Below are 23142 nucleotides of genomic sequence, written 5' to 3' on the forward strand. Positions count from 1 at the left end.
ATGCAATAAATATTAAAAAAAAAGGAAGAAGCAGCAGGTCTACTGGGCAGAATAGAAGGTGGGAATGAAAATATTTCCTTTTGTCCAGTGTTGTTCAGTCAATAGTCACCATCTACTGGCAAAACTGAAGATCAGCAGGTATGCAAAATTTGTGTTGAATTTTCTTCCCACTTCACAAATTGCAAAAACTGAAATACTTGTTTCGGCTGAAAAAACAGCACTATCTAATCCTCTAAAATTGGGTAGGACTATATTTCTAGTTTGCTTAGGCAAAGCTGAGTTTTTATACCCCTGAAACTACATTGATACATGCTTACTTTGGTAAAAAAAATTCCATCACGGTGGTTCTTCTGAATAATTGGCATACGCAGAACCCCTTAGAAAAGCCAGAGTGGAATGGTGTAGATCCTGGACCAGTCATGGAGCTCAGTGTGTGACTGACTGTGAGCCTCTCTCTTTCTCAATCCAATCTACCTGATATGATGCTGTTATGGGGATAAAGAGAGGATCCCTCCCCCCAGCTTATATGTTGCCTTAAGTTCCTAGAGAAAAGCTAGGCAGTAAATGTGTGAATACTAATTTTAAAAATACTCTGCAAATGTCAGAATATGCCAATTTGTACAAGTGTACAGCATATGATGAATAAATGACTCACTGCTGAAACAACAAAATAAGGTTTAATAATATCTGTGTCTCCCTAATTCCTGCCCCAAACAGGTTCTATTAAACTCACCTACCCTAGCCTCATCTTTCCTTCTATTCTGGATGGAGCCCATTAAATGGCTGGTATGAGTGTTGTCACCAAGGTGGGCATAGATGGTTATTTTATTATTTTTCTTTCTTTTATATTGTATATTTCCTGTAAGCCATCTTGAGTCATCGTGAGCAATATAAATTTTCCAAATAAAATAATATTCTGAAGAACAGATATGAAAGACTGCAGAAAGAAGCTCTAATAGAGAAAAATAGCATTCCTTTAGCAGACTAATAGCCATAGGATAATATCCAGAACTCTCTACAGCTTGTTTCCTTTGCCTGTCGATTGGGTTGGCCACTAATCTATCCTAAGGAACTGCACTATGTAAAACATTTTGAATGACATCTGGATTATAGCTGTTGCAGTTATCTGTTCATCAGCCAGTTGTGTAAAAGAATTAGTAATGTGTACTGAGTTGTCTTTTGTGAAACTCATCAGTATGAGATTAGAGAAATTTCAGCATGGAATACCTATGTGTTTACATAGGGTTGTTTTATATTACACTAACATACTCCATTACAATAATTTGGCATAGTCAATTGCTGCTTGATTAGTCCTTTGATGGGGAGTATAGAGAATCTTCAAGCTACACAGGGCAGGCCTAAGCATTCACATTTAGCTATCTTAAGTAGTTACAACTTGGACAGCCATTTGAATTTCCTCCAGGGATGTTTCCCAGAAAAAAAAATCTTACTCAATAAAGCTAATAATGAAACAGATCTCTATAATTCTCTCTCTCCTAATAAGGAAAAAGGGAGACAATAAGGCAACATTACATCACCTGTGTATATCCAGGATACTCTTGTCAGAACAAGGGCTTTTGATCTATAGACAGATGTGCTATGATGCTCCATTAAGACTGCCCACCATTTGATTTTTCAGGTCATGATCCCAAGACAAGATATAGAAAGGAAATCCTGATCTTGGAAGAATCCACTCAACCCAACAGTTAAGGAGTCTCTGGAGTCAAGAACATCCAACAATATGAATAGGCTGCCTATTATTAAAAGTATTGGATGATGTTTTCCTTTCTCAAGCCACTGAAGTGCTGAAGCTATGCAATCCTTTCAGGAACCACTGAAGCAGTGTGTTTTTAATATACAGCCGGGTTTCAGTGGTTTTCAGTGGTTCCTGAAAGCAGTTTTTTGTTTCAGCGCCTCACTGACTAGAGGAAGAATAGTGGCATCTGCCATTTTTAATAATAGGCAGCTCATTTGCAAGAACAAATTCCAACTTAAATACAAATTTGGGTAAAAGGCAGTTAGGAAACAGAGTTCATTCTTAATTCAGGGACTGCCCACATTCCCCACCCAACAAATATTTTCTCCTACTGCTTTTAATAGGTGACAAACATTGTTTTACCTTCCATTTACCCTGTTTACTTCCTATTGTCAACATTTATAAGAGCACTCCAAATTTAAAGCACTTTGCCTAACATTTTTTCTGTTATGAATGCCATAAGTGATAGATGTTATCTATACAGTACAGCATAGTGATTCCAGCCACTTGTTAGCAGACTTGAGTATTATTTGTTATTGACATGTTGTGATGAATGCTGGCCCAAAATATTAGTATATATAATATACTTTTAATGTGTTAACTCTGAGAAAAGCAGATTTTGACTTTAAGGTACTAACTTGTGTTGCTATTCAGCAATGAACCAACATGTATTGCCAGTTGATATTAGAACCACTACAGGTTAACAACTGGGGAAAAGTTCTTAATCTAGCATACAGTATTGAACTTGAACTACTGTTAATTTCAAGGCAACATAGCAATTATAACAACTGAAAATCCAACCTATTGGAAGGGGTCAGAGAAGGCTTGCTTAGTAAGTTATATTTATTATTCTAGCAGCAGGAAGAAAGAAAACAGGTGCCCAAAGGATATTATAGTAGGCACCTCCTAAATGGGGGGGGCATCATGAAGACTACCAATATACAACCCATTCATAACAAAAGTGACTCAGAATGTATGACAGAAGCTACCCTGAAATTTCAGTCATTATCTGCTATATAAGAGTAAAGGGGCTTAGATAATATCGAAGAAGTGAAGAATGAAGGCCAGATAGTGTATAACTAAAAAAGCTAAACAATTTTTACTCATAAACAAACTAAATTACTGAATCATTTACTATTAGTACTATACACACAGAAGACCTTACAGTACTGCATTGTCAAGGATTTGCAAGCAGAATTTGGATTAAATTAATCCTAAACTTCTTTAGAAAATTTTTACTAGTAGCTGCAAGTCCTTGATTTTTTTCACTATTAGTATTGATTGAAAAATAAAATGAGACACAAATTATGGATGGTAAACCTGTAGCATGCAGCATGAATGTTTAATCATGTATGCAAGAATTTATAAAGCCATAAAGCTGTAATGAATAAAATTTAATTTTACCATATACCAGTGTAAAGCAAAACCTAATTTAATCAAAGCTTTTATAAAATGACTGTGCTTCTGAAGTGTATTCCTGCCTCACAACACATCAATTTTCTCATAACAGTAATGTAGTAACCAGGTGGAAATATAAGAAGAAACAGCTGTTTTATTTGTTATTTTTATTAGAAAAAAAACTGAGAAGGCAATCTTCAGAAATGTTACATTTCCACTTCACAATATCTTCAAAACAAGGCCTTATGGGTTGTAGTAAAGCTTCAAAAATTATTTTGTAAAAAACTATCTCCATGATGTACCTTTACCTAGAGTTCACCAATTATAGAGTGGTTACCAACTTGTTAGTTACAGCAGCTATATTGTGAGTAATCTATATAACGTTTAGCTTAGTCTGTATGTAAAGTGCAGAAAATAAAACTTTTTTTTCATTTTTTATTTACCATATAGCTAGATGTTTCCCTGGTCCCTTAAACTAAAAAAACACCACTTTTTGCATTCAGGAGGCCCTGAACGTTCTACTATTTCCCAGCACTAATTATTATTTTTAATTCAAACAGTGTGTGTAAAGGCAGAAAAAAATGTTCAAATCCACTGGGTAGATTAAATTGATAGTATTAATTAAGCTGACATTAGGCAGAATGTAAATTCACTGTAAATAAATAATTATCACATTATAAATAAAAAAATCTTAAATTAATGCTTTGGGTTATTATTGATTCAGAGTAACTAGTGCTTACCAAATCTTGGAAAACTACTGCATAGTTGATATTTTTTGAAACAGTATTTAACACATAAAGTGGACTACATACATCTACTTATGTAAAACAAATTAAAAACCCTATGACCTGAAGTGCAGAGCTTCACAAACATGAAGCAATATTTTTTACACATTTAAGTAGATTATATGGAGCTTTAGACAATTTTATATGGATTGCTTTTTAGCTATTAAGTTTAGACTGATGATGACACCTTAATTTCAAACTTAATTATCAGTGCTTTTATTCTAAACACACTGATCGCCTTAATTTTATGAACAATTAAATGTGCCAAAAATTTTCCTTAAAGAAAAATATAAAATGCAAATTGTATCTGCATTTTATCCCCCCCTCTCAACACAAGTCACATATGCAGAGGTTTTAACCTCAAGATTTGATGAAAAATTGCACTTATTTAAACATATATTAAATACAGCATATAGGATAACCTAAAATACTGAAAACACACATAAGAACCTTTTAATCACTGTTGCGATTACGTGTTTTAAAAATCAATCATATGAATCGTAATAAATCCGTGTGAGACACAGTAACTGTGATTCATTATCCATCTCCTAAATACTACCAGTTCACTCATAGCTTGGATTCACAAAGCACTTTGCTCTGATGCAAAGATAGTTTCTGAGACACTTGACCACTCAGGATAGTCAAAATTAGCTCCTTCTGAAGTGAATAAGTCTATAATTACAAAAAAAGAAGAGCCTATTTCCATTTGTTTAAAAATGGAGTGTAAACGGCAGCAATATCAGAAATAAGGATTCAAACTTAAACAGCCTGACAGGTTTCCAGTTTATAAAAGTCCATGAGGGTGCTAATCTGAGTATCCATGGTCACTATATGACAAAAAACAATTCAAAGAGGTCTTCAAGTATAGTTTTCTGGACACTAGGCATTTAGTAGACATGGGGGTTTTTTGCAATTAAAAAACAAAAGAAAAACAGACTCAAAAGCAGAGGGTGGTGCAGCAGATTCACTTGGAGTTATGATGTAATTAAGACACAAATCTAAAGGTGGGTCCTTGGATATTAAATGTCTTCATCCTGATACTGCAGGTATTTTGCTGCAATCGTTTCTTCTAGATGAATTCCTGAGCTCCCCATTAATGCAAAAGCTGGATACATTTTACCAGAGCATTCCACTGGACGTTCATAAAGACACTTCATCCGATCTGCATCGTAGAATCCAATGTTGCCTTTGTCACAGTCAAGGCAGATTCCGATGTTTGATGGCATGGGAAGAACTCTGTTCACACAATCTTTTGGAGCAGCTGAAGCAGATGATGCCTTAGGAATAAACATTTTTTTCATGCCTATGGTTATCAATGTGAAAGGCTGCAAGGACTCAGCAAAGATGTCTTCACTCCCACTGTCATGACCACTGTCTTGTTCGTATCTGAAAAATAAATACTAGTCATGCACAATACTCAGGGTTTCAGTGAATTTTTCAGACTTCACTACAATGTTCACACAATATAATTTTGTCTTTAAAAATACTGTACAATATCACAATGTGCTTGTAGCAGAGAATTATAACTAAAGATAAATTGCTTTTGCTTTATTAAATATTTCTTGCAACAAACAGTCTAGAAAGGATTTTAATTTATTAGAACATTTAAGTGATCAAAATGCTTTTTCCAGATGAATTGCAATACAGTCATATTGGGGATGCAATCTGGCTGCAACACTATTTCAGTGTAAACTGTTAGGGGGAAAATCATGTAATAATAAAAAGCAATTCACCCTAATCCAGTACTCACCTCAGATAGCGTGCGCCAGCAGGAACACAAGCAGTCTGTATGGCACTTCAAGTCCTCTTAATCTACCCTGCCTAATACAATTTACAATAGTTCACTTAGTGACCACTGAAAGTTATAACGGCCCAGAAAAAGTGATTTATGACCCTTTTCCACACTTACGACTGTTGCAATATCTCCATGGTCATGTGATCAAAATTCAGATGGTTGGCAACTGACTCATATTTATGACAATTGCAGTGTCCCATGGTCATGTGATCACATTTTGCATCCTTCTGACAAGCAGTGTCAACAAGGAAGCCAAATTCATTTAACAACAACAAAGTGTTACTAACTTAACTGCAACGATCCACTTAACAACTGTAGCAAGGAAGGTCATAAAATGGGGCAACTTTCTCGTTTAGCAAATTTTGGGCTCAATTGTGGTCGTAAGTCAAGGACTACCGGTATAGATTCATATACAGTATTGGTTGTAACTAATCCATATCACAGGTATTTCAATCTTCCATAATCCTAATCCTTAACAAAGCCTCATATAGTTTAATCCAAGGGATTCCATGGTTTTGCTGAAAAATACATTTACAAAATATGACCTTAACACATTTTATTGTTCTCGAGATCTACCTATTATTTCATCATTTCACTTTATTGCCTCAACTGACTTCTTTTAGATTAGTGGTCCTCAATCTTTCTGGCTCCTTGGACCGGTGGCAGCAGCGGATGGTAGCAGGGGGTATGGTTTTGCACACATAACCTTAAGTCCAGCGCATGCGCAAATGACACTTCATGCACTGGTCTTAGAATTCTTATAAAGACATATTTTTTTTGTCTGGGATTAGCTTGTTCTCAGATTGCCTTTTATATGACTTAAATTTCATGTCTCCCTTCTAATCTACAGTTTTAGAAGTATTATATTTGTATTTCTTTCAGCTAGATGTATTCTTTTCTACCGGTAGTCCTCGAGTTATGAATGTAATGGAGCCTGCCCATTCCATTTGTAAATCGAAAATTTGTGGGAATGAATCTCATACCACAAACAAGATCACTCCCTTGCTCGTTAAGACACACACAGCTCGTTAAGTGCACATGAGTTATCTCAGGGTGGGGAAGGCCATGTGGGGGCTAGTGATGGAACAGACCCCCAAGGCCTCCCTGACCCACTAAGATACCTCACCCTTCCCCCTCCCTGCCATGCCGGACTCATTTACATTGCAAAAATCCTCTCTGCTGCAGTTTCTTTCCCTTTGAGGGAGAGGAGAGTCGGCTTGGAAATGCTTTTCACACCGACAATGAAAGCCCCTGGATGCTTTAATATCGCGTGAGTTCAAGAGAGATTGTGGCCCCCAGACTTCCATTCTAAGGGGGAGTGTTTGCTTCGTTTGCTTGCCTATGGGGCAAAGCGTGGAATCGGAGTCAGCTGGGCACAGGAACCAATGCCGCCCGTGGTCCAGGTGTGCTACTCGCTCGCATGCACTGGCCTTAGTTTGAGGGCAGGAACAAAGCCTTCAATTGAGCGGGGAAGCATTGTGGGGCAAATCACCTTGCACCTATGTCCAAGCTGCTTACAACGGCAGCAGCCACAATCTCCCCATCCCAGCCAGCATCTAGCCCTCCCGATTTACTCCTTGCCTGACTGGCCAGTAGCCCAAATCCTGACTGCATTTCTCCTTGTTGTCCTCTCAATTCAAGCGGCGGCAGCATACTGTATATAAAATTATAAATTTCTAACTTGAGGGAAGTATCTACATATTTTTTAAATCATATACTTAAGTGTGTCATATACTTAAGTGTATGATATGTAATGGCTAAGACCCTGGATGTACTCCTCGTGGATTATTGTTGCTGTTCTTGTTGTTAAGTCTTATTTTTTTAATAGCAGACTTCTCTCATCAAAAGATCACCGAAGTGCTTTTGGAACCCTCAGTTCAATGAAAGCATGTTGGAATCCATTTGACATACACAGTCTAAAATTCCCTTGAGCATGACTTTCTTTATTCTGTATTTCTATAGATGCAGATCGTTATCTAAAATATTATCTTCCATATTAACATCCAATTAATGTATTTGAACTAATGGATAAAAGCTAAGCTATTAAATTACAACAGCAAAGAATTTAAAATAAAATCTATGAAAACAATAGAAAGTGATTACCTGGGGCTACTTAATTCACGAGAATTGTGGAACCATTCTTGGATCTTAGCCTCAGATGCAACTCCTACTTTCACAAGATATGAATAGGGTTCCACATGGAAAGCCCAAAAATGCTTTCCTTTCATAACACCAGTGTCTCCAACAATGTAGTCCAGGGCAGTGTAACAGCCTTGATGGATACGTTCGGCTTCCAAAAGCAGAGGAAACCCAGCTCTGCTTTCCACAACATTTCTTCTTGCATTTAGCAGAAGACGTTCACTATTGTAGCCACATTTGTCATCCAAAAGAAAACTGAAAACTAAAAATGTATAACCAGTCAGTAATAGAATTATAGCTTCAGAAAATATCCCAAAGAGGAGGATAATAAACATCTCTCTCTCCTAAAATTTCTAGACTACCCAATTCCATGACTTTGGGAGGCTTAACATGTATAAACAATAAAATCAAAATAAAATCCAGAAAAGTGTTATTTAGAGGGAACAACAAAAAGTTCTAAAGAATGCAGGTAGCCTTTAGTTACAACCAATTCACTCAGTGACCTTGGGAATTTATGATAATACTGAAGGGTCTTTCAATTGGTCCTCAAAGTTCCGGCTGTTGCACTGTCCCCATGGTCACGTAAACAAAATTCAGGTACCTGGCAACCAGCTCACACTTACAACTAGATGCAGCATCCCAGAGTCACATGATTATCATTTGTGTCCTTCCCTGCTGGCTTTCCTCAAGCAAAGTCAGCGGGAAACTGGTAAGAAAAGTCACAAGTTGCTGGGGTGAATCTTCCCTCCATCTTTTTTCATTTGCGTGTATCACACCCTCCATTCGCACACACCTTCTACTCTTTTTACATGGCCTCCCTATACCTACATGCACTTCAAACCCCCTTCCCCAACTTCCCTAGAATCACACATGCTCTGTACCCTCTTCCCATGGCCTCCCTGCTATGCATACACACATGCACATACACGCACTACCACACTCTTTTTCCTTGGCCTCCCTGCAATTGTACACATACCCTATTGTCCTCTTTCTCTGGCCTCCCTGGACTCATACAAATTTACATGTACCCAACACTCATTTTCCCTGGCCTCCCTTGTACACATGCACCTCATACCCTTTCATGAGCCTCTCTGCACTTCCACACATGCACCATCTTTCCCCTGCTTGAGCTCATGCCACACCAAAAACCCCTCCCCCCAATTCACTGCAACCTGTCAGTCCTCCCAAGGTCTCCCTCACCCTGCAGCACACATTCCTTACTTCCTCAGTTTCCTGCTTACCTACTTGTGCATCTTAAGTTATGATGATAATCAGAACTACCTGGATTGCTGCCACCAAACAAAGTGGTGATGTTATGCTTTATGACTACATCAGTGATGGCGAAACTTTTACAGACCAAGTGCCCAAACTGCAGCCCAAAACCCACTTACGTATCATCGGGTGCCGGGGCATGACCCATTGGGTGGGTGTGACCAATTGGGTGGGCGTGGCTGCGATGGTAACGGTAGACTGGGTGGGACTAAAAATTTCAAACAATCAATTCCAAATTTGCGTTTTTTTTCCCCTACGAGAAGTTGAAATTGATTGATTGAACCTTTTTTTCCCCACATGGCAGTGATGAAAAAGTTTTATAAAACCCAGCTGAAGGCCTAGGACTGGGGCAAAGGAGCGTGTGCCCACATAGAGGGCTCTGCATGCCACCTGTGGTATGCGTGCCATAGGTTCGCCACCACGGGACTACATTGTTTAGCAATGGCAATCTTGGCCAATTGCAGTTATAATTCGAGGACTACGATAGATAGATAGATAGATAGATAGATAGATAGATAGATAGATAGATAGATAGATAGATAGATAGATAGATAGATAGAGGATGGCAAACAGACAGTTTATACTTGTAATAGTATTTTAAAGTAACTGCCATTCTTAAGGAATCTCAAAAATAGTTATAATTTTTGTCAATATATTTCTTCTGATGCATTATTAGAAAATGGGCAGTAAACCAAATAAATAAAATCGTTATAGAATGCTTTTTTCTCTAAAAACAAGCATTACTTTATATTCACATATACTAAAAATATTTTCTTCATTCTGATTTAAACATTCAATAAACTCAGTACAAAGACATATATCATGGCATTTTATATCTCACTAAAGCAACTTCAAAGACTGACGAGAATCTGTGAATATCATCTAAATTCTGTTGTGTGTAGACTTATTAAGTATGATTATTTAAATTTATACCTAAGACTCTTCAGTTTCACTAATTGCAACAAGAGAACAGGGACAAAAGTATCATGTATATATATTTTTATTGTACCTGGAGCTGGTGGTGTACGTAAGATAAGTTCTCTGCTCCATGGGCTACAGATAGATCCTTTATATCCTTTGACCCTAAAGGCATAGGTACTGTTTGTGTCAAGGTCAGAAATTATTTCACTTTTAGTGCAGACTTCGATTTCTTGCCATGCTGAATTAGCCTCTTCTTTATTAAGCCTGCGATATTCAAGTATGTAAGTATCAGCTGAACCTGTTTTCTGTGGATGATCCCAACAGATCAAAGCTTTGTTATACATTTTGCTCCGTTCCTCACTGATTTCTGGTATGTCATTCCCTGAATAAAACATAGAAGATATTACATATAAAAATACTAATAGAAGAAAAATACATTTATATATAAAAATACATTTTACTCTACATATAGATATTCATAAAATTAAGTGGGGTTGTCTTCATCCTGCATATCCAGCCAGGTTTAGGTGTGTTCAATTCTCAACTAGACATCATTTTTGATAACCAGAAGCAAATTGAGACATTTTAGAGGTTACTTACCCACACATATTATCCTCACCAAACCATAGTACTGCTCATAACATACCAACTTCTCCCTTGCAACAAACTTTATTACACCAGGGGTAAACAAAATTTTGGCCTGCCTGCATAGATATCCAGAGAACACCTGCATCATCCCATTACCCAAGAGGTATAATGAATAGGGGCAAGCATTTTCTATAGGGTTCCCTTCCAGTGGAATATTCCATTCATTGACCTGAAGATCAACCTACCCATTCTTCCAGAAGACTGAAAAATATCTGGCTCTTCCAGATGGTCATTTCAGATTGATTGTGGCATAATCAATGTTAAAATTAGTTTTATGGTACCATATTATGTTTTCTATTTTATTATCTTTATAATATTTTGCTTGGTCCCAGTCAAGCCAGATGTTTACACTGGATTTGACATTTTAAGATAGGCAACTATTCTTATTTGATGCTGTTAAAGGTATCAACATGGGATGTAAGATGTTCCACATAAAACTGCCTTTTGCAGTTGACTGATGGTGATTTTATCAATGGCAATGGTGTTCAAATGGTGTTCCAGATCTTTTGGAACTGTACCCAAGATGCCTATTACTATTGGCAGTATCCTTGCTTACTTTTGCAACAGTCAATTTTACTTCTGTTTACAGATCTTTGTATTTGTAATTTTGTCCAGTTCCTTCTCTTCTATGATAAATAAATAAAAACTGCTATATCCACTATCTAGACTTTTCTATCTTTCTTATCAACAATTGTTAAGTTTGGGGTGCTATAGGGCAGGTTTTTGTCCATTTGAATTCTAAAGTCCCAAAGCACTTTAGCTTCCTCATTTTTTATTATTTTGTCTGTTTGGTGATCCCAACAATTTTTGCTTGCAAATAGTATTTCTTGCAGATATTCCATTGTTGCTACTTAGCCATGCTACTGTTTGTAGTCAGTCTGCACAATTTCTTGCAGCACCTAACTAGTTAGTCCTCCATTTCTTCCATTTCTTTGTGTAGGCAGCAATTGCTGTCTGTTGCTGTCTTCTCAATTCTGCCTTGGTATGCATTTTTCTTAAGAAATAGGAAGCCAGAAATAACTCCTCTGTCTGTTTCTTCAATTTTTCTTGCTCTTAGCCATTGCCACATTCTGCACCCACTCAAACAGTATATATGAAGTCAGATTTACCAGAGATGTTAGCAATATCTTGTTCCTAATGGGCAATTTCTCTGCCTATAAGAAATTCCCATTTGAGATTGACCAAGTGTGTATTCAACCAATTTTTGAAGAATATTGAATACTGTATCAAGAGCAAACTGTTTACAAATACAGTTTCTCTCGTTCCCTCTCTGAGGTGGGAAGAGGTTTAATGTTTCTTCCTTTAATAAACTTACCATTTGAATGGAAACACATATTTTCAAGAGCTTCCTGTTGCTTTTCTATGTCAAGAACAAAGTCTTCAAAAGAAGCTTGAGCTGCAGGCCTGAAGCTCTTCAAAGATTCAGTAGCTTTCTGAATTCTAGACAGAGATGATTACTAATATTATACACACACTAACAAATTACCTTTGAGGCCTTAATATGAGAGAAAAAATGAATGTATACCATTCAAGAACCATACCAACATGCATGATTCTTTACTTATTACTTCTTATTACTCAGGGACCACCTGCTGCCGGCATCAACTCCCCTCCGCCCTGTGCGTTCCCACAGAGAGGGCCTCCTCAGGGTGCCGCCAGTCAAGGAATGCCGACTGGTGGCCCCCAGGGGGAGGGCCTTCTCTGTGGGCGCTCCGGTATTATGGAACCAACTGCCGGTGGAGCTCCGGACGGCATCAGACCTCCGAACTTTCCGTCGTGGCCTGAAGACCCACCTATTTGAAATGGCTGGTCTGGCCTGACGGGGGATTATGGGTTTTAATTTGTCGTTTTAGATTTGTATTACTGTTTTTAACTGGGCATGGGTTTAATCTTTTTTAATTTTTGTATTGTCTTTTTTATATATGCCCTGTGAACCGCCCTGAGTCCCTACCAAGGAGAAGGGCGGTATACAAATTAAATAAAACTTGAAACTTGAAACTTGAAACTTCTAGCTGAAAATTAATAAAAATAATTATTTCACTAAAGAAAATCCCTATATTATCATGAAATTAGTTAACACTAGCAGCTGAACTAAAGTTCATATAAATTCATATAAATTGGGGATAAAATTTTCAAGATGGTAACATGTAATCCATCAAAAATTCTCTTATGCAAACTAACTAAAATCGATAGGAACGGAATGGCTCTCATCTTGCATTATATCTTTGGGTCCAAAGCAGAACATGCATCAGCAGAACATACTTCTATAGGTACATAAGGCAAGTTTCTAGTTTTTGTGCCAGTTACCCCTGTGCTGCATGCATCCTAAACCAGTGGGTACTATTGGAGAAATGCTTTGCAAAAGTACAAAAGGACATTGGAAAATTCCCAAGAGACATGCAAAACATTACGACAATTCAAGCTACTCTGAAAAGAAATAAATTACATACCTATCATGAAGCTGCTTTGCTGTTTGAACAAAACAGGATGGGTCTGTTTCTTTGAGAACTTCTTGTGCATATCCCACTAGGCCATTATTTTCTAGAAGTCCCTGATACTCTTCTATTTGAGAATGCAATTTCTCCATTCTTAAACTTTTTGATGTTTCAATAGCTCTAAGTGCAGTGTTTTTCCTGTCCTCCAAAACACGAAACAGCTTATCGAAGTTATTAGAAGCTTCCTCCTTTGCTCTTTCACCATTGCACTGTTTTTTTAAAATTAAAGCGAGATAATATATTAATTTTAAACACATTTTTGATTAATTTCAAGAACAATTTCACTGAAAGTAGTGAGATTGATGTGATATACAAAAGCAGAATTCTTTCTATAAGTTAAAGTATTTGATACATTGAAATAGCATCTTTCATCTTTATGATTCTGAAGTATGGTTGTTTTTAAACAAAACATTTAAAAACATAATTTTAAGTGACAACATTTAGCTACTTTGCTTTCTATGTTACAGAGACATGTTTACAATCCAACTCTTTACACATGTGCAACTAGCAATGGCAAACTACAATTGTGAATAAAGAATTGCTCTTAAAAATTTTGACACCAGAACAATTAGGATAAATATATTAGGATGAAGAAACACGTCATCTGAATTACTTCTCTACATTAAATGTTAGGCTTCAAGGACACAGTAGTGGAAAACTGCTAGAAAAAAATAGGAAAAGACTATTTTTTTAAAAACAGCATGTTTTTAATAGAAGCTTTTCAAAACTCTTTAAAAAATGAAATATTTTCACTGTGCATTTCAGAATAATAAATTATGGATATTTCAATCTCACTATCTTAAAGACAATTTTGGGGAGGAAAGGGTGAGAGATGCCTGTTCAGTATGCAGGCATTTAGCAAATATTTTTCCAATCAGGGCTGACCATGGGGCCAAAGACCAAAGAGTGACAAAGAGCAAGGAGTCTGCAGCACTTCCTTTTCTGGGAAAGATAAGCTACTCAGCTTGTCCCAGAGAGCATGCTTTCTTACCTAGCAGGCTGAGGGAAACAGTAGTGTCTTTACACTCTCCACTTTCTCCATTCTTATACTACTTTTTTTCTAATTTGCACAAAATAGAAAAATGGGCTAGCATTTTCTTGATTGTGGCATAATTTTCTGAATATTTTATATAGATTACCAAGTTGTAGAATATGATAGATGTGATTTTAAATAAGAGACATTCTAAAATTAAATGTTAGCTGCTCAGCAGCCAAATATTTTCATTTGATAGCTATAATAGCTAGCAATACACTTATGGGCAACTGTCACGGGTACGGTAACTGAATGACCTGTTGTAGCGCAATTTTCTAATACAACATAAACCTATTTAAGAAGCAGAAACTGTGTAGCTCTTTCTTTCTTTTAATAAAATATGCAAGATCTTGAAATAAATCTGTCTAAGTATAATGGATAGTTTCAATAAAATTCAATAAACATTGTTCATGTAGAAATTCACATTAATACTAGTACTATTAAAGAGCCACAAAGTAGGCCTTTTTTGCCCATTTTATTTATTTTTATTTTTATTCCATTTATATCCCGCCCTTCTCCGAAGACTCAGGGCGGCTTACAAGCTTAGCAGTAGCCTTCATTCTATGTATATGCCTGCTTATTAGGGCTTTCACACACCCCCAAGCGGCATTATTACAAAGTCAGCTTAATTGCCCCCAACAATCTGGGTCCTCATTTTACCTACCTCGGAAGGATGGAAGGCTGAGTCAAAAATAAGTAGTTCTTACCTCAGCTTCTTTCACTAAAAGACCAAGCTCTGTAATTTGGTTTTTCACATGGCTCTCCTTACTAATGAGGTAGTGTATATCCTGTGAAAGTTTCTCCTATGAAAAATCATGGTTAAAAATGATTGTAAAGATCTATTTTTGCATTTGAAGTTAGTGAATACATAGAATATTAGTATTTTTGTTTTGTGATTGACAGTTCGGTTCAATAAACTACTATGTTCTATATTATCTATTGAAACTACAGCCCAGCAATTATTTTAGAGTTAACTAAAAGTGCAGATAATTCAATCATGACATGAGAATAAAGAAGTGTGATGGGCCTTGGCATAAACTATGTAGGCACAATGTCAAGTATATGAAAGCTGCATTAAAAAAAGGTAACCATGTTCTTTCACTAATATGGAAACATTTGTAGTTTCACTAATTCTAATTGCTTCTTTGTTTACTTATAAATTAAAAAGCTTATTAAAAGAATATGGCATAGAATAAGTCCATTAAAACCTGCAGTAAACCAAAACAACTTTAGCCAATATTATATATTATCAAATTACATGCTTTGTCTCTGTTCCAACAGCTAATTTAAAATGATATTGGTCCCATCAAATATTTATCTATTTGAAGAGATGGTGGCATAAGTCAATGTAAGGTATTCAATGATGCAGATTAAATTTAAATGTTCTCCTTCAAGGATATTAAAAAATTTGCAAACTATGGCCATGACCTGGCATTATAGATGGAAATACACAAATGTGCCTGATTTAGACTACAGATTTAGACTACAGATGTGCCTGATTTAGACTACAGATGTTTAAACAAAGTTGAAGTCAATTTTATTTCTAAGGAAATTTCTAATATTCTATACATATAACCCACTTTGAAAGGTGAAAATTATTGAGCCTGCTGGTTGCAAAATTGTGGCATAAGTCAGAATCAAGTAAAAAAACAAGACTGAATGCTATCTAATTATTCTAAAATTGGCTTGTCTGAACTACGAATACAAATACTGTTTCAGAACTGTATTGTGGAACTATTTTCCTGTAGAAGAAATATACATTATTGCCTGATATGATAGAACATTTTGGATTATAAATCTTGATAAACAACTTTTAATGGTTCTTTCAGAAAGGATATACTGTATTTCTCATTGGACAGAAAAAAATGATTTTTACTTATATTTGCTTAGGGGAGGCTTAAGAAAGGATTGATAGATTGGTTGGATAATCTGGAGCTCCAATAATAATTAACTGAAACTTCCCAAATTTTCTAACAGATTTCTATATAGGCCATTTACAAAAAATAAAAAGGATATTCCATATTTAGTGTAAATGGTAAAAAAACATTTAAAAAACAAAAACGTCTGTTTCCACAAGCCTCAGTTTGACATACCACCAAGAAAATACTGATGAATCACAGAAAGAAATTCTCTCCATGATGAAATTAATACAAGAAACAATTGCCCTAGCTCTGATGAGATTAAAAATAACGCAAAGGAGATAAAAGAACAATTTTCTAATTTAAATCTACAAACGCAGAAAATAACGACAGAGAAGGAAATAGCAACTCAGAAAATAGAAGGAAAACTAGAGAAAGCTGACCCAAATATGTAGGACCCAAAGGAAAAAACTAACAGCCAGACTCAAGACAAATGAAGAATTAGAAGACATAACGATAATATTGGAAATGTAAAAGACATTTTATCAAACAAGATTTCAGAGCATACTGGACAATAAGGAAGGAAAGCCGATGGAATGGAAGATGGAGCTGTTACCAGAACTGTGGAGAATTGGAGAAGGAGGGAGGCTGTTTAATGAATATCAATGGGCTAGTTCTTCCAAAAATACTTTAACTAAAATGTTTCTTTTGCTCCAAATAATATGCACAAAAATAGAGGAAGAATTATTTGATGATCCAAATGCACTGACTTGGAAAGTTAGTTGGCAAAGGAAGAAAGCTAGAGTAAGACTGAAGAAAACAGAAGCTTTGACCTATTGTATTATCAATTAAAGATGTTTAAATATGGTTAAGAATAGATTGCTAGAAATAGAAATATTATTATAACTAGATAGATAATATTGGTAATCAGAGTATCATATTTTGGCCTGAAAAGGGAAATAAGAAAATGCTAAGAAGTTTAAATAAGGGAAGCTTTTGGTTACCCAAATATAACTTGTTTTGAAAATATAAATAATTGAGATATTTTGAATATGGATGGGAAATTAAAACTGGGGGGAAAAGCGAAAATAGGATCCTGACTGAATAAATGGATATTGAGTGCAAATGCAATTAAGATATGTTTTGGTTAGAAAAGATATTTTAAACTGATATCATTGATATTATTAGAAAACTGTAATAAATGCTGGTATTCAACTCTATATCTATTAATAACAATAAGAATTGTATTTGCTTAATGTAGAAAAATGTTTATTACCGGAAGAAGAGAGGAGGTATTGGATGGTGTAATGTTGGATTTAGTTTGAAGCTTATATGTACCACGGAATTATTAATGGACCCAGTCAACACATTGTCTATTAAGCACTTGTTTGTAAAAATAGAAAATCAATAAAATATTTATTAAAAAAAGCCAAAAAACAAAGAGGGGAGACACCTTGAGTGTTTTGTAGGCACTGCTCATGGTAGTCACTCGATGGTTTGCATGTGTACCACCCAATTTGCAAAGGTGACAAACGGGTCTTCTGCATATTTCACAGTACATATTTACTTTTTCCATTTCATGTTCCGGACACATCAAAATCTGAGAATAAAATAAAATATTCTTGAAGAACCGTGTAATGATGAACTAAAATCAGAAACATTTTATTTTTGTTTTTCATACACATTTTAATATTTATGAATATATTAACATTATTTTCTTCCTTTCTTATAAGATAGTACTTATATACAAATGAATGGATTAGTCCTCAGGCTACACTGTATCATATTATTAAAAAATGAATGCCATGTCCATTGCATCTTTCCAAAAAGATTAACATTTCCTCACAAAACTTTCTCTTGTTCAATATTAAACAATTTTATGCTAGAATCTGTGTCTCCGGCCAATAGTTTTTCTTAATGTCTTCTTGAGATTTTCCACTGCAGAGGAAAAAGTTGCATGAGAAACTATCTCTGTAACATTGCATGGAGACTTCTTAAAATAATATTAATGTAACTATATAACTTCCACATACTATGACCTTATTCTAAGAAATACTGTATATTTTGTTATTTTGGAGAATTTCAATCTCATTTGCTTCCACTATCTTTTGAATAAATTTTATCTTAAGAATAGATCATTAGATCTTTTCTTTCAGACTGATAAGGTCTAGTTGCCTGCATTTTTTCATCTTTTAAAATAAATGAAAACAAATTCCTTAACCATTTGTTTAGCATCAAAGCTTTCATTGTTTTCAGCTTAACTACATCAATTATAGCAGGGGTGTCAAACTTGCAACATCATGTGACGTGTTGCGATATATCGTGACTTTTGTTCCATTGCCGGGAATAGGGTGGGTGAGGTTTCGCCATGACACATCCAACCCGTCGGCTGGCAGTTTGACGTGCCTGAATTATACCGTATTTTTCTAATTTCAGAATTAATGAAAAACATTATAGTTTTGGCTAAAGTATCACAATAGCCTAAAGTTTAATATTTTGAAAGCTCACTTAAATAGGATTACAAAATTACATTTTATTGAAGCCATTTAATTATAATTGGAACTAGCTCAAGAATATCACCATCTTCCCTAAGATATTACATATGCATTTATAGATACAACAATATTTATAAGGCTGAAGCTGTAATCCTCTGCTGCAGGACATGCTACAAAAGCATTTTGCAAGAGGTAGAACATTATTGCATTTATAATATGACTGGGAAACCCAGACGCTGTTTAACTATACTGATCAATTGGGGGAAAGATTGCTCATTGCTCCTGGGTGTCTGACAAATTATTTCATTTAGGCAATTTAAGCCATTTGTATAACTACATCATTATACAAAATGTAAAAATTATGTCACTCCTGGTGATTTTCATCATTTGCATAATAAAGATGTAAATGGATGCAAATCACATAATTTGTGCATAATCTGTTAGAGACATTGTAGATAGCAACAAAGATTATTTATATTAATGTCAATTTAACTGTTCATCTAGACCAGGGGTGTCAAACTGCTGGCCTGTGGGCCCGATGCGTCATGTCAAAATCGTGCCCACCCCATTGCCGGCAATTGGAAAAAAAGTTGCAATACGTCGTGACACGTCATGTGACATTGCAAGTTTGACACCCCTGATCTAGACTATTTTGGTCCATTACAGTTTGCTAAAAGGAATTCTATTAAACTGAGATTTCACTATATAACTGTCACCATCCCTAAGTATGGTTATGACAATTGTTTTTGCAATTCTACAAACTTTCTGGTATTTATTTAATTCAAGCTACTAGTCTAATGGGAAACACAGATTTGATACTGGTTCAAGAGCTAATGCAAAGGAATGCAAGTATGAGCAAATTGTAAACTAGAGACTAGGAGAAAAGATAACAAAAGACTTGGAATAAAACTGAAAGCTAAACCTAATTTAATTTTCTAAACTGCACAATTTCATACATTATTCACAAGAAATTTCAGTATCAGGCTTCAATAGATAAATCTTAAGAATATAACATTCATCAGTCCAATTCATATTTTTTGCTTGAAGAATTAAAATATGTATATTAAAAATCAGGAAGTAATCACAGAGATCATTTATGAAATATGGAGATCATTTAAAATTGACAAAGAGATAAGTACTTATATAAGTAAAACAGTAATCTTGGGGTAACATTAGAAAACAGAAAGATGTTGAGCAGGGCATGCTCACTTGAAACTTGAAGCCAGTTAACATCTGAATCCACAGCTATTCCACAAAATGTTATACTCTGATTCATGCTGAAGAACAATCTATTCACATCATACAATGAGGACAGAACTGATCTAAAAGCCAACTATCAAGCAGGTTTCCTCACTCTGAACAAATTGTTGAATAGCATAAAACTTCATCCATGATGTCAGAATTGCTACTGGGTGATGTGCAGCATAAAGTGAGCTATAACTAGAGGTCACAAGACCACTTTTATGAGCTGGTTTTTTCAAGATATCAACTTTTCCCCAGTTCTCTGATCTTTGTCCCATTTAGCAGTGTGCAAGAATATCTGTTCTCAAAGTTTTAAGCATGGCTTTTACCACATTACCAAAAAATAAATCTGATTTTTTCTTTCTACCTATTTACTATAATCTATTTATGAAAAGGGATGCGGTGGCTCAGTGGGTTAGGACACTGAGCGTGTCGATCAGAAGGTCGGCAGTTTGGCGGGTCGAATCCCAAGTGCCGCGTAGCAGAGTGAGCGCCTGTTACTCGTCCCAGCTTCTGCCAACCTAGCAGTTCAAAAGCATGTAAAAATGCAAGTAGAAAAATAGGGACCACTACGGTGGGAAGGTAACAGCGTTCCGTGCGCCTTTGGCATCTAGTCATGCCGGCCACATGACCACAGAGATGTCCTCGGACAAGCGCTGGCTCTTCGGCTTTGAAATGGAGATGAGCACAGGCCCCTAGAGTCGGAAACAACTAGCACACATGTGCGGGGGAACCTTTAGCTTTTTATTTATGAAAAACTGTCAGAACAAAGTCTATTTCAATTTCTCTGAAAAATAAAATCAAATAGTAAATCAAGGATGGCAACATTTTCAGCTGTAAGAATTCTATACAGGCCTATTTTTCCAGCAGTTTTACATCATTTTAAAAAGTATAAAAATAAAATATGGATCTAATAAGGCTGGAGACATGGCATCTATGATATACCTATTTGTGAACAAATATTATCTAACTTCCTGCTTTTTTTAAAAAATGAAATTTTGTGAGGCACGTGGTTCAATCAAACTGATTTATTGCTAAAGTCTATCACAGGAATCTTTTCAAGTAATGATCAACACCTGACTAGAGTTAGATAAGAGCCAATTGCACTCAAGGGGAGAGGGTTGGATTTAGTTCACTAGTGGCTACTTAACGATTCTAGCCTAATCCTCTTTTCACTCTGTCCCCTGGTTCTACCATTCCTTCTAAAAATTTGGCCAACAGCAAAAACTAGCACACCTCCTCATTTTTATTTCTAAGAATACCAAATATAGTTTCACTACATGTTCTTAGAAAAAAATATATTAAACAGAGGCAATCATCATTTTTTGGGGGGAATGTACTCATCCATCTACAAAATGGTGGTTTACTGTGGAAGAAATAATCCAATACAACTAGCAGTAAAACCTCAAATTCCATTTTAGCAGCATTAGGTTTCTTAACAAAATATTTAAGATTTAGGGGGACATCTTCAAATATAGTACTCTAATCAGCATATAAGAGCTTATTATGCTAAATAAAGTAATAAAGCTAAGCTAAAGAAAATACTAAGATTTCAGCAAAACTAACTACACAAAGTAATATTACTTTATATTTTAGTAATAAAATTAATATAGATCTTAAAATACATTTCAAATTATTTGAATATAAAAATACATCTATATGCACTTTTAAAAAATAAGAAATATTAATACTATGCTTACCCTAAATCTGCTTTGGTAATTGCACTAAACTGTACATTTCCTCAAAGGGCAGCTTTTGCATATACTATATGCATTTCAGCTCATTCATCAACATCTATATAGCAACGTCAAAAGCTGAACAGTACTGTGAATGGTATTATTGGTACGTGTCTGTTAGGAACATTAAAGCAATTGTTTCATAGCAAAATTTAGTGAATAGTTGGTTTTAAACAAATGCATATACATTCAATTCTATGTGAGTAAATGCACACTGGGGAAAAATACCACTTACTTTAGGTCTGAAATTGGTGGTTGGTCCCACATATTCATGTTGGGCTTTTAAAGTTCCCCAGGGATGATGTATTTTGAAGCATTCGTTGCAATAACTTGCACTACAATCCATGCAGCTCTTTGTGGATTCTTGTGCTGGAGGTTTACAGAGATCACACATAATAGCTGTGGCTGCCCTTGCTGCCTGCCTGTACCGTTCTACAATAGTTTCCAAGGTGACGTTTCGAAATAGGCCACTGATGCCACGTTCTCCTAGATCCACATCATGCCGGCATCCTGGGCAAGGGAAGGTAGTTGTCCTAGGAGTCAATGAATTGCGTTTCCAACCTGCATAGATGGTAGGATCTGGTTTAATTACAATGCAATAAAACACGTTTTACTTTTTTGAGAGATTAACAAATGCTAAAATACTGGATTGCATTTTTAAAAAATTAATGTACATTATAGGCAGATAGTAAATGAGTGTCATAGAGTACTATTATTAAACAACTTTTCAACTTGTTATTAAATATCTCAAATGAACTATGTAATCTTAACATGGAAAATTACACTACTTTATAAATGGACAGTCCATGAGTAAAATGTTGGAATGAATACATATAGAATGGGAAAGCTTTGTTCAGATCCTTCCTTATCTGAAAACTCACAAATAACTTTTACAGTTTACAGTGGCATCTGTCACAAATATTTTTAATAAGGTATCTACTGATTCCAATATTGTTGTGGAACAGAAACAGGGAAAGAAAGAAGCAGCCTTTGAAGCAGAGGAATAATACAATACTTCATTCCAAACTGCAAGCAATTACTTAGTCATTAAAATTGCCTCATAAAACAGGGGTTTTTTCCATAAATATGAAAATATATGCATGTCACATGCTTCAATATTAGTAATATTCTTTTGAAGCTACAAGATCAACAGCTCCTTAAAATATAACTCATGAAATCCTATACACATTTCTATAGAAAGAAAAGCTGATTTTTCTTACCCTTTGGTGTCAAAAATAAAGTAAATCTCACCACTGAGTTTAAGTAAATCTAGACAACTTTCAAATATTACATATATTCTTTCTCAGATTCACATTCCCAAAATATCTATATTGTTTTGGAAAACTATAATGCAAAGGTAAAATAAATTATAGGATTTCTTTATACTAAAAGGAATTTTTGAACATAATTCTAAAATGTATGGAGAAGCGGTCAACATTGCAATGGCATTCATTAAAATATTATTTTCTAAATAATTTATTATTTACTATTCAGACTCAGAACATCTGTGTGAATCAAAGATAAAGTGATATTCTAAGAAAGCTTTAGAAAAATTATTAGCATCAGAT

General features: G+C 35.3%; 1 protein-coding gene across 1 annotated transcript in view; it reads right to left on the bottom strand.

Moving 5' to 3' along the window:
• Positions 1–3350: 3350 nt before the first annotated feature.
• TRIM36 (tripartite motif containing 36) overlaps positions 3351–23142 on the bottom strand; it is a 35234-nt gene continuing 15442 nt past the window's right edge. The window contains exons 3-10 of the mRNA XM_081321199.1: positions 21810–22135; positions 17555–17701; positions 14950–15045; positions 13165–13418; positions 12030–12154; positions 10155–10448; positions 7838–8135; positions 3351–5325 (exon numbers count right to left, since the gene is read on the bottom strand). Coding sequence (XP_081177325.1) covers positions 4959–5325; positions 7838–8135; positions 10155–10448; positions 12030–12154; positions 13165–13418; positions 14950–15045; positions 17555–17701; positions 21810–22135 — 1907 coding nt within the window. The 3' untranslated portion in view covers positions 3351–4958. The remainder of the gene's footprint in view (positions 5326–7837; positions 8136–10154; positions 10449–12029; positions 12155–13164; positions 13419–14949; positions 15046–17554; positions 17702–21809; positions 22136–23142) is intronic.

This window comes from Vipera berus, assembly GCF_964194415.1.
Source record: "Vipera berus genome assembly, chromosome: 2".
Lineage (NCBI taxonomy): Eukaryota > Metazoa > Chordata > Lepidosauria > Squamata > Viperidae > Vipera > Vipera berus.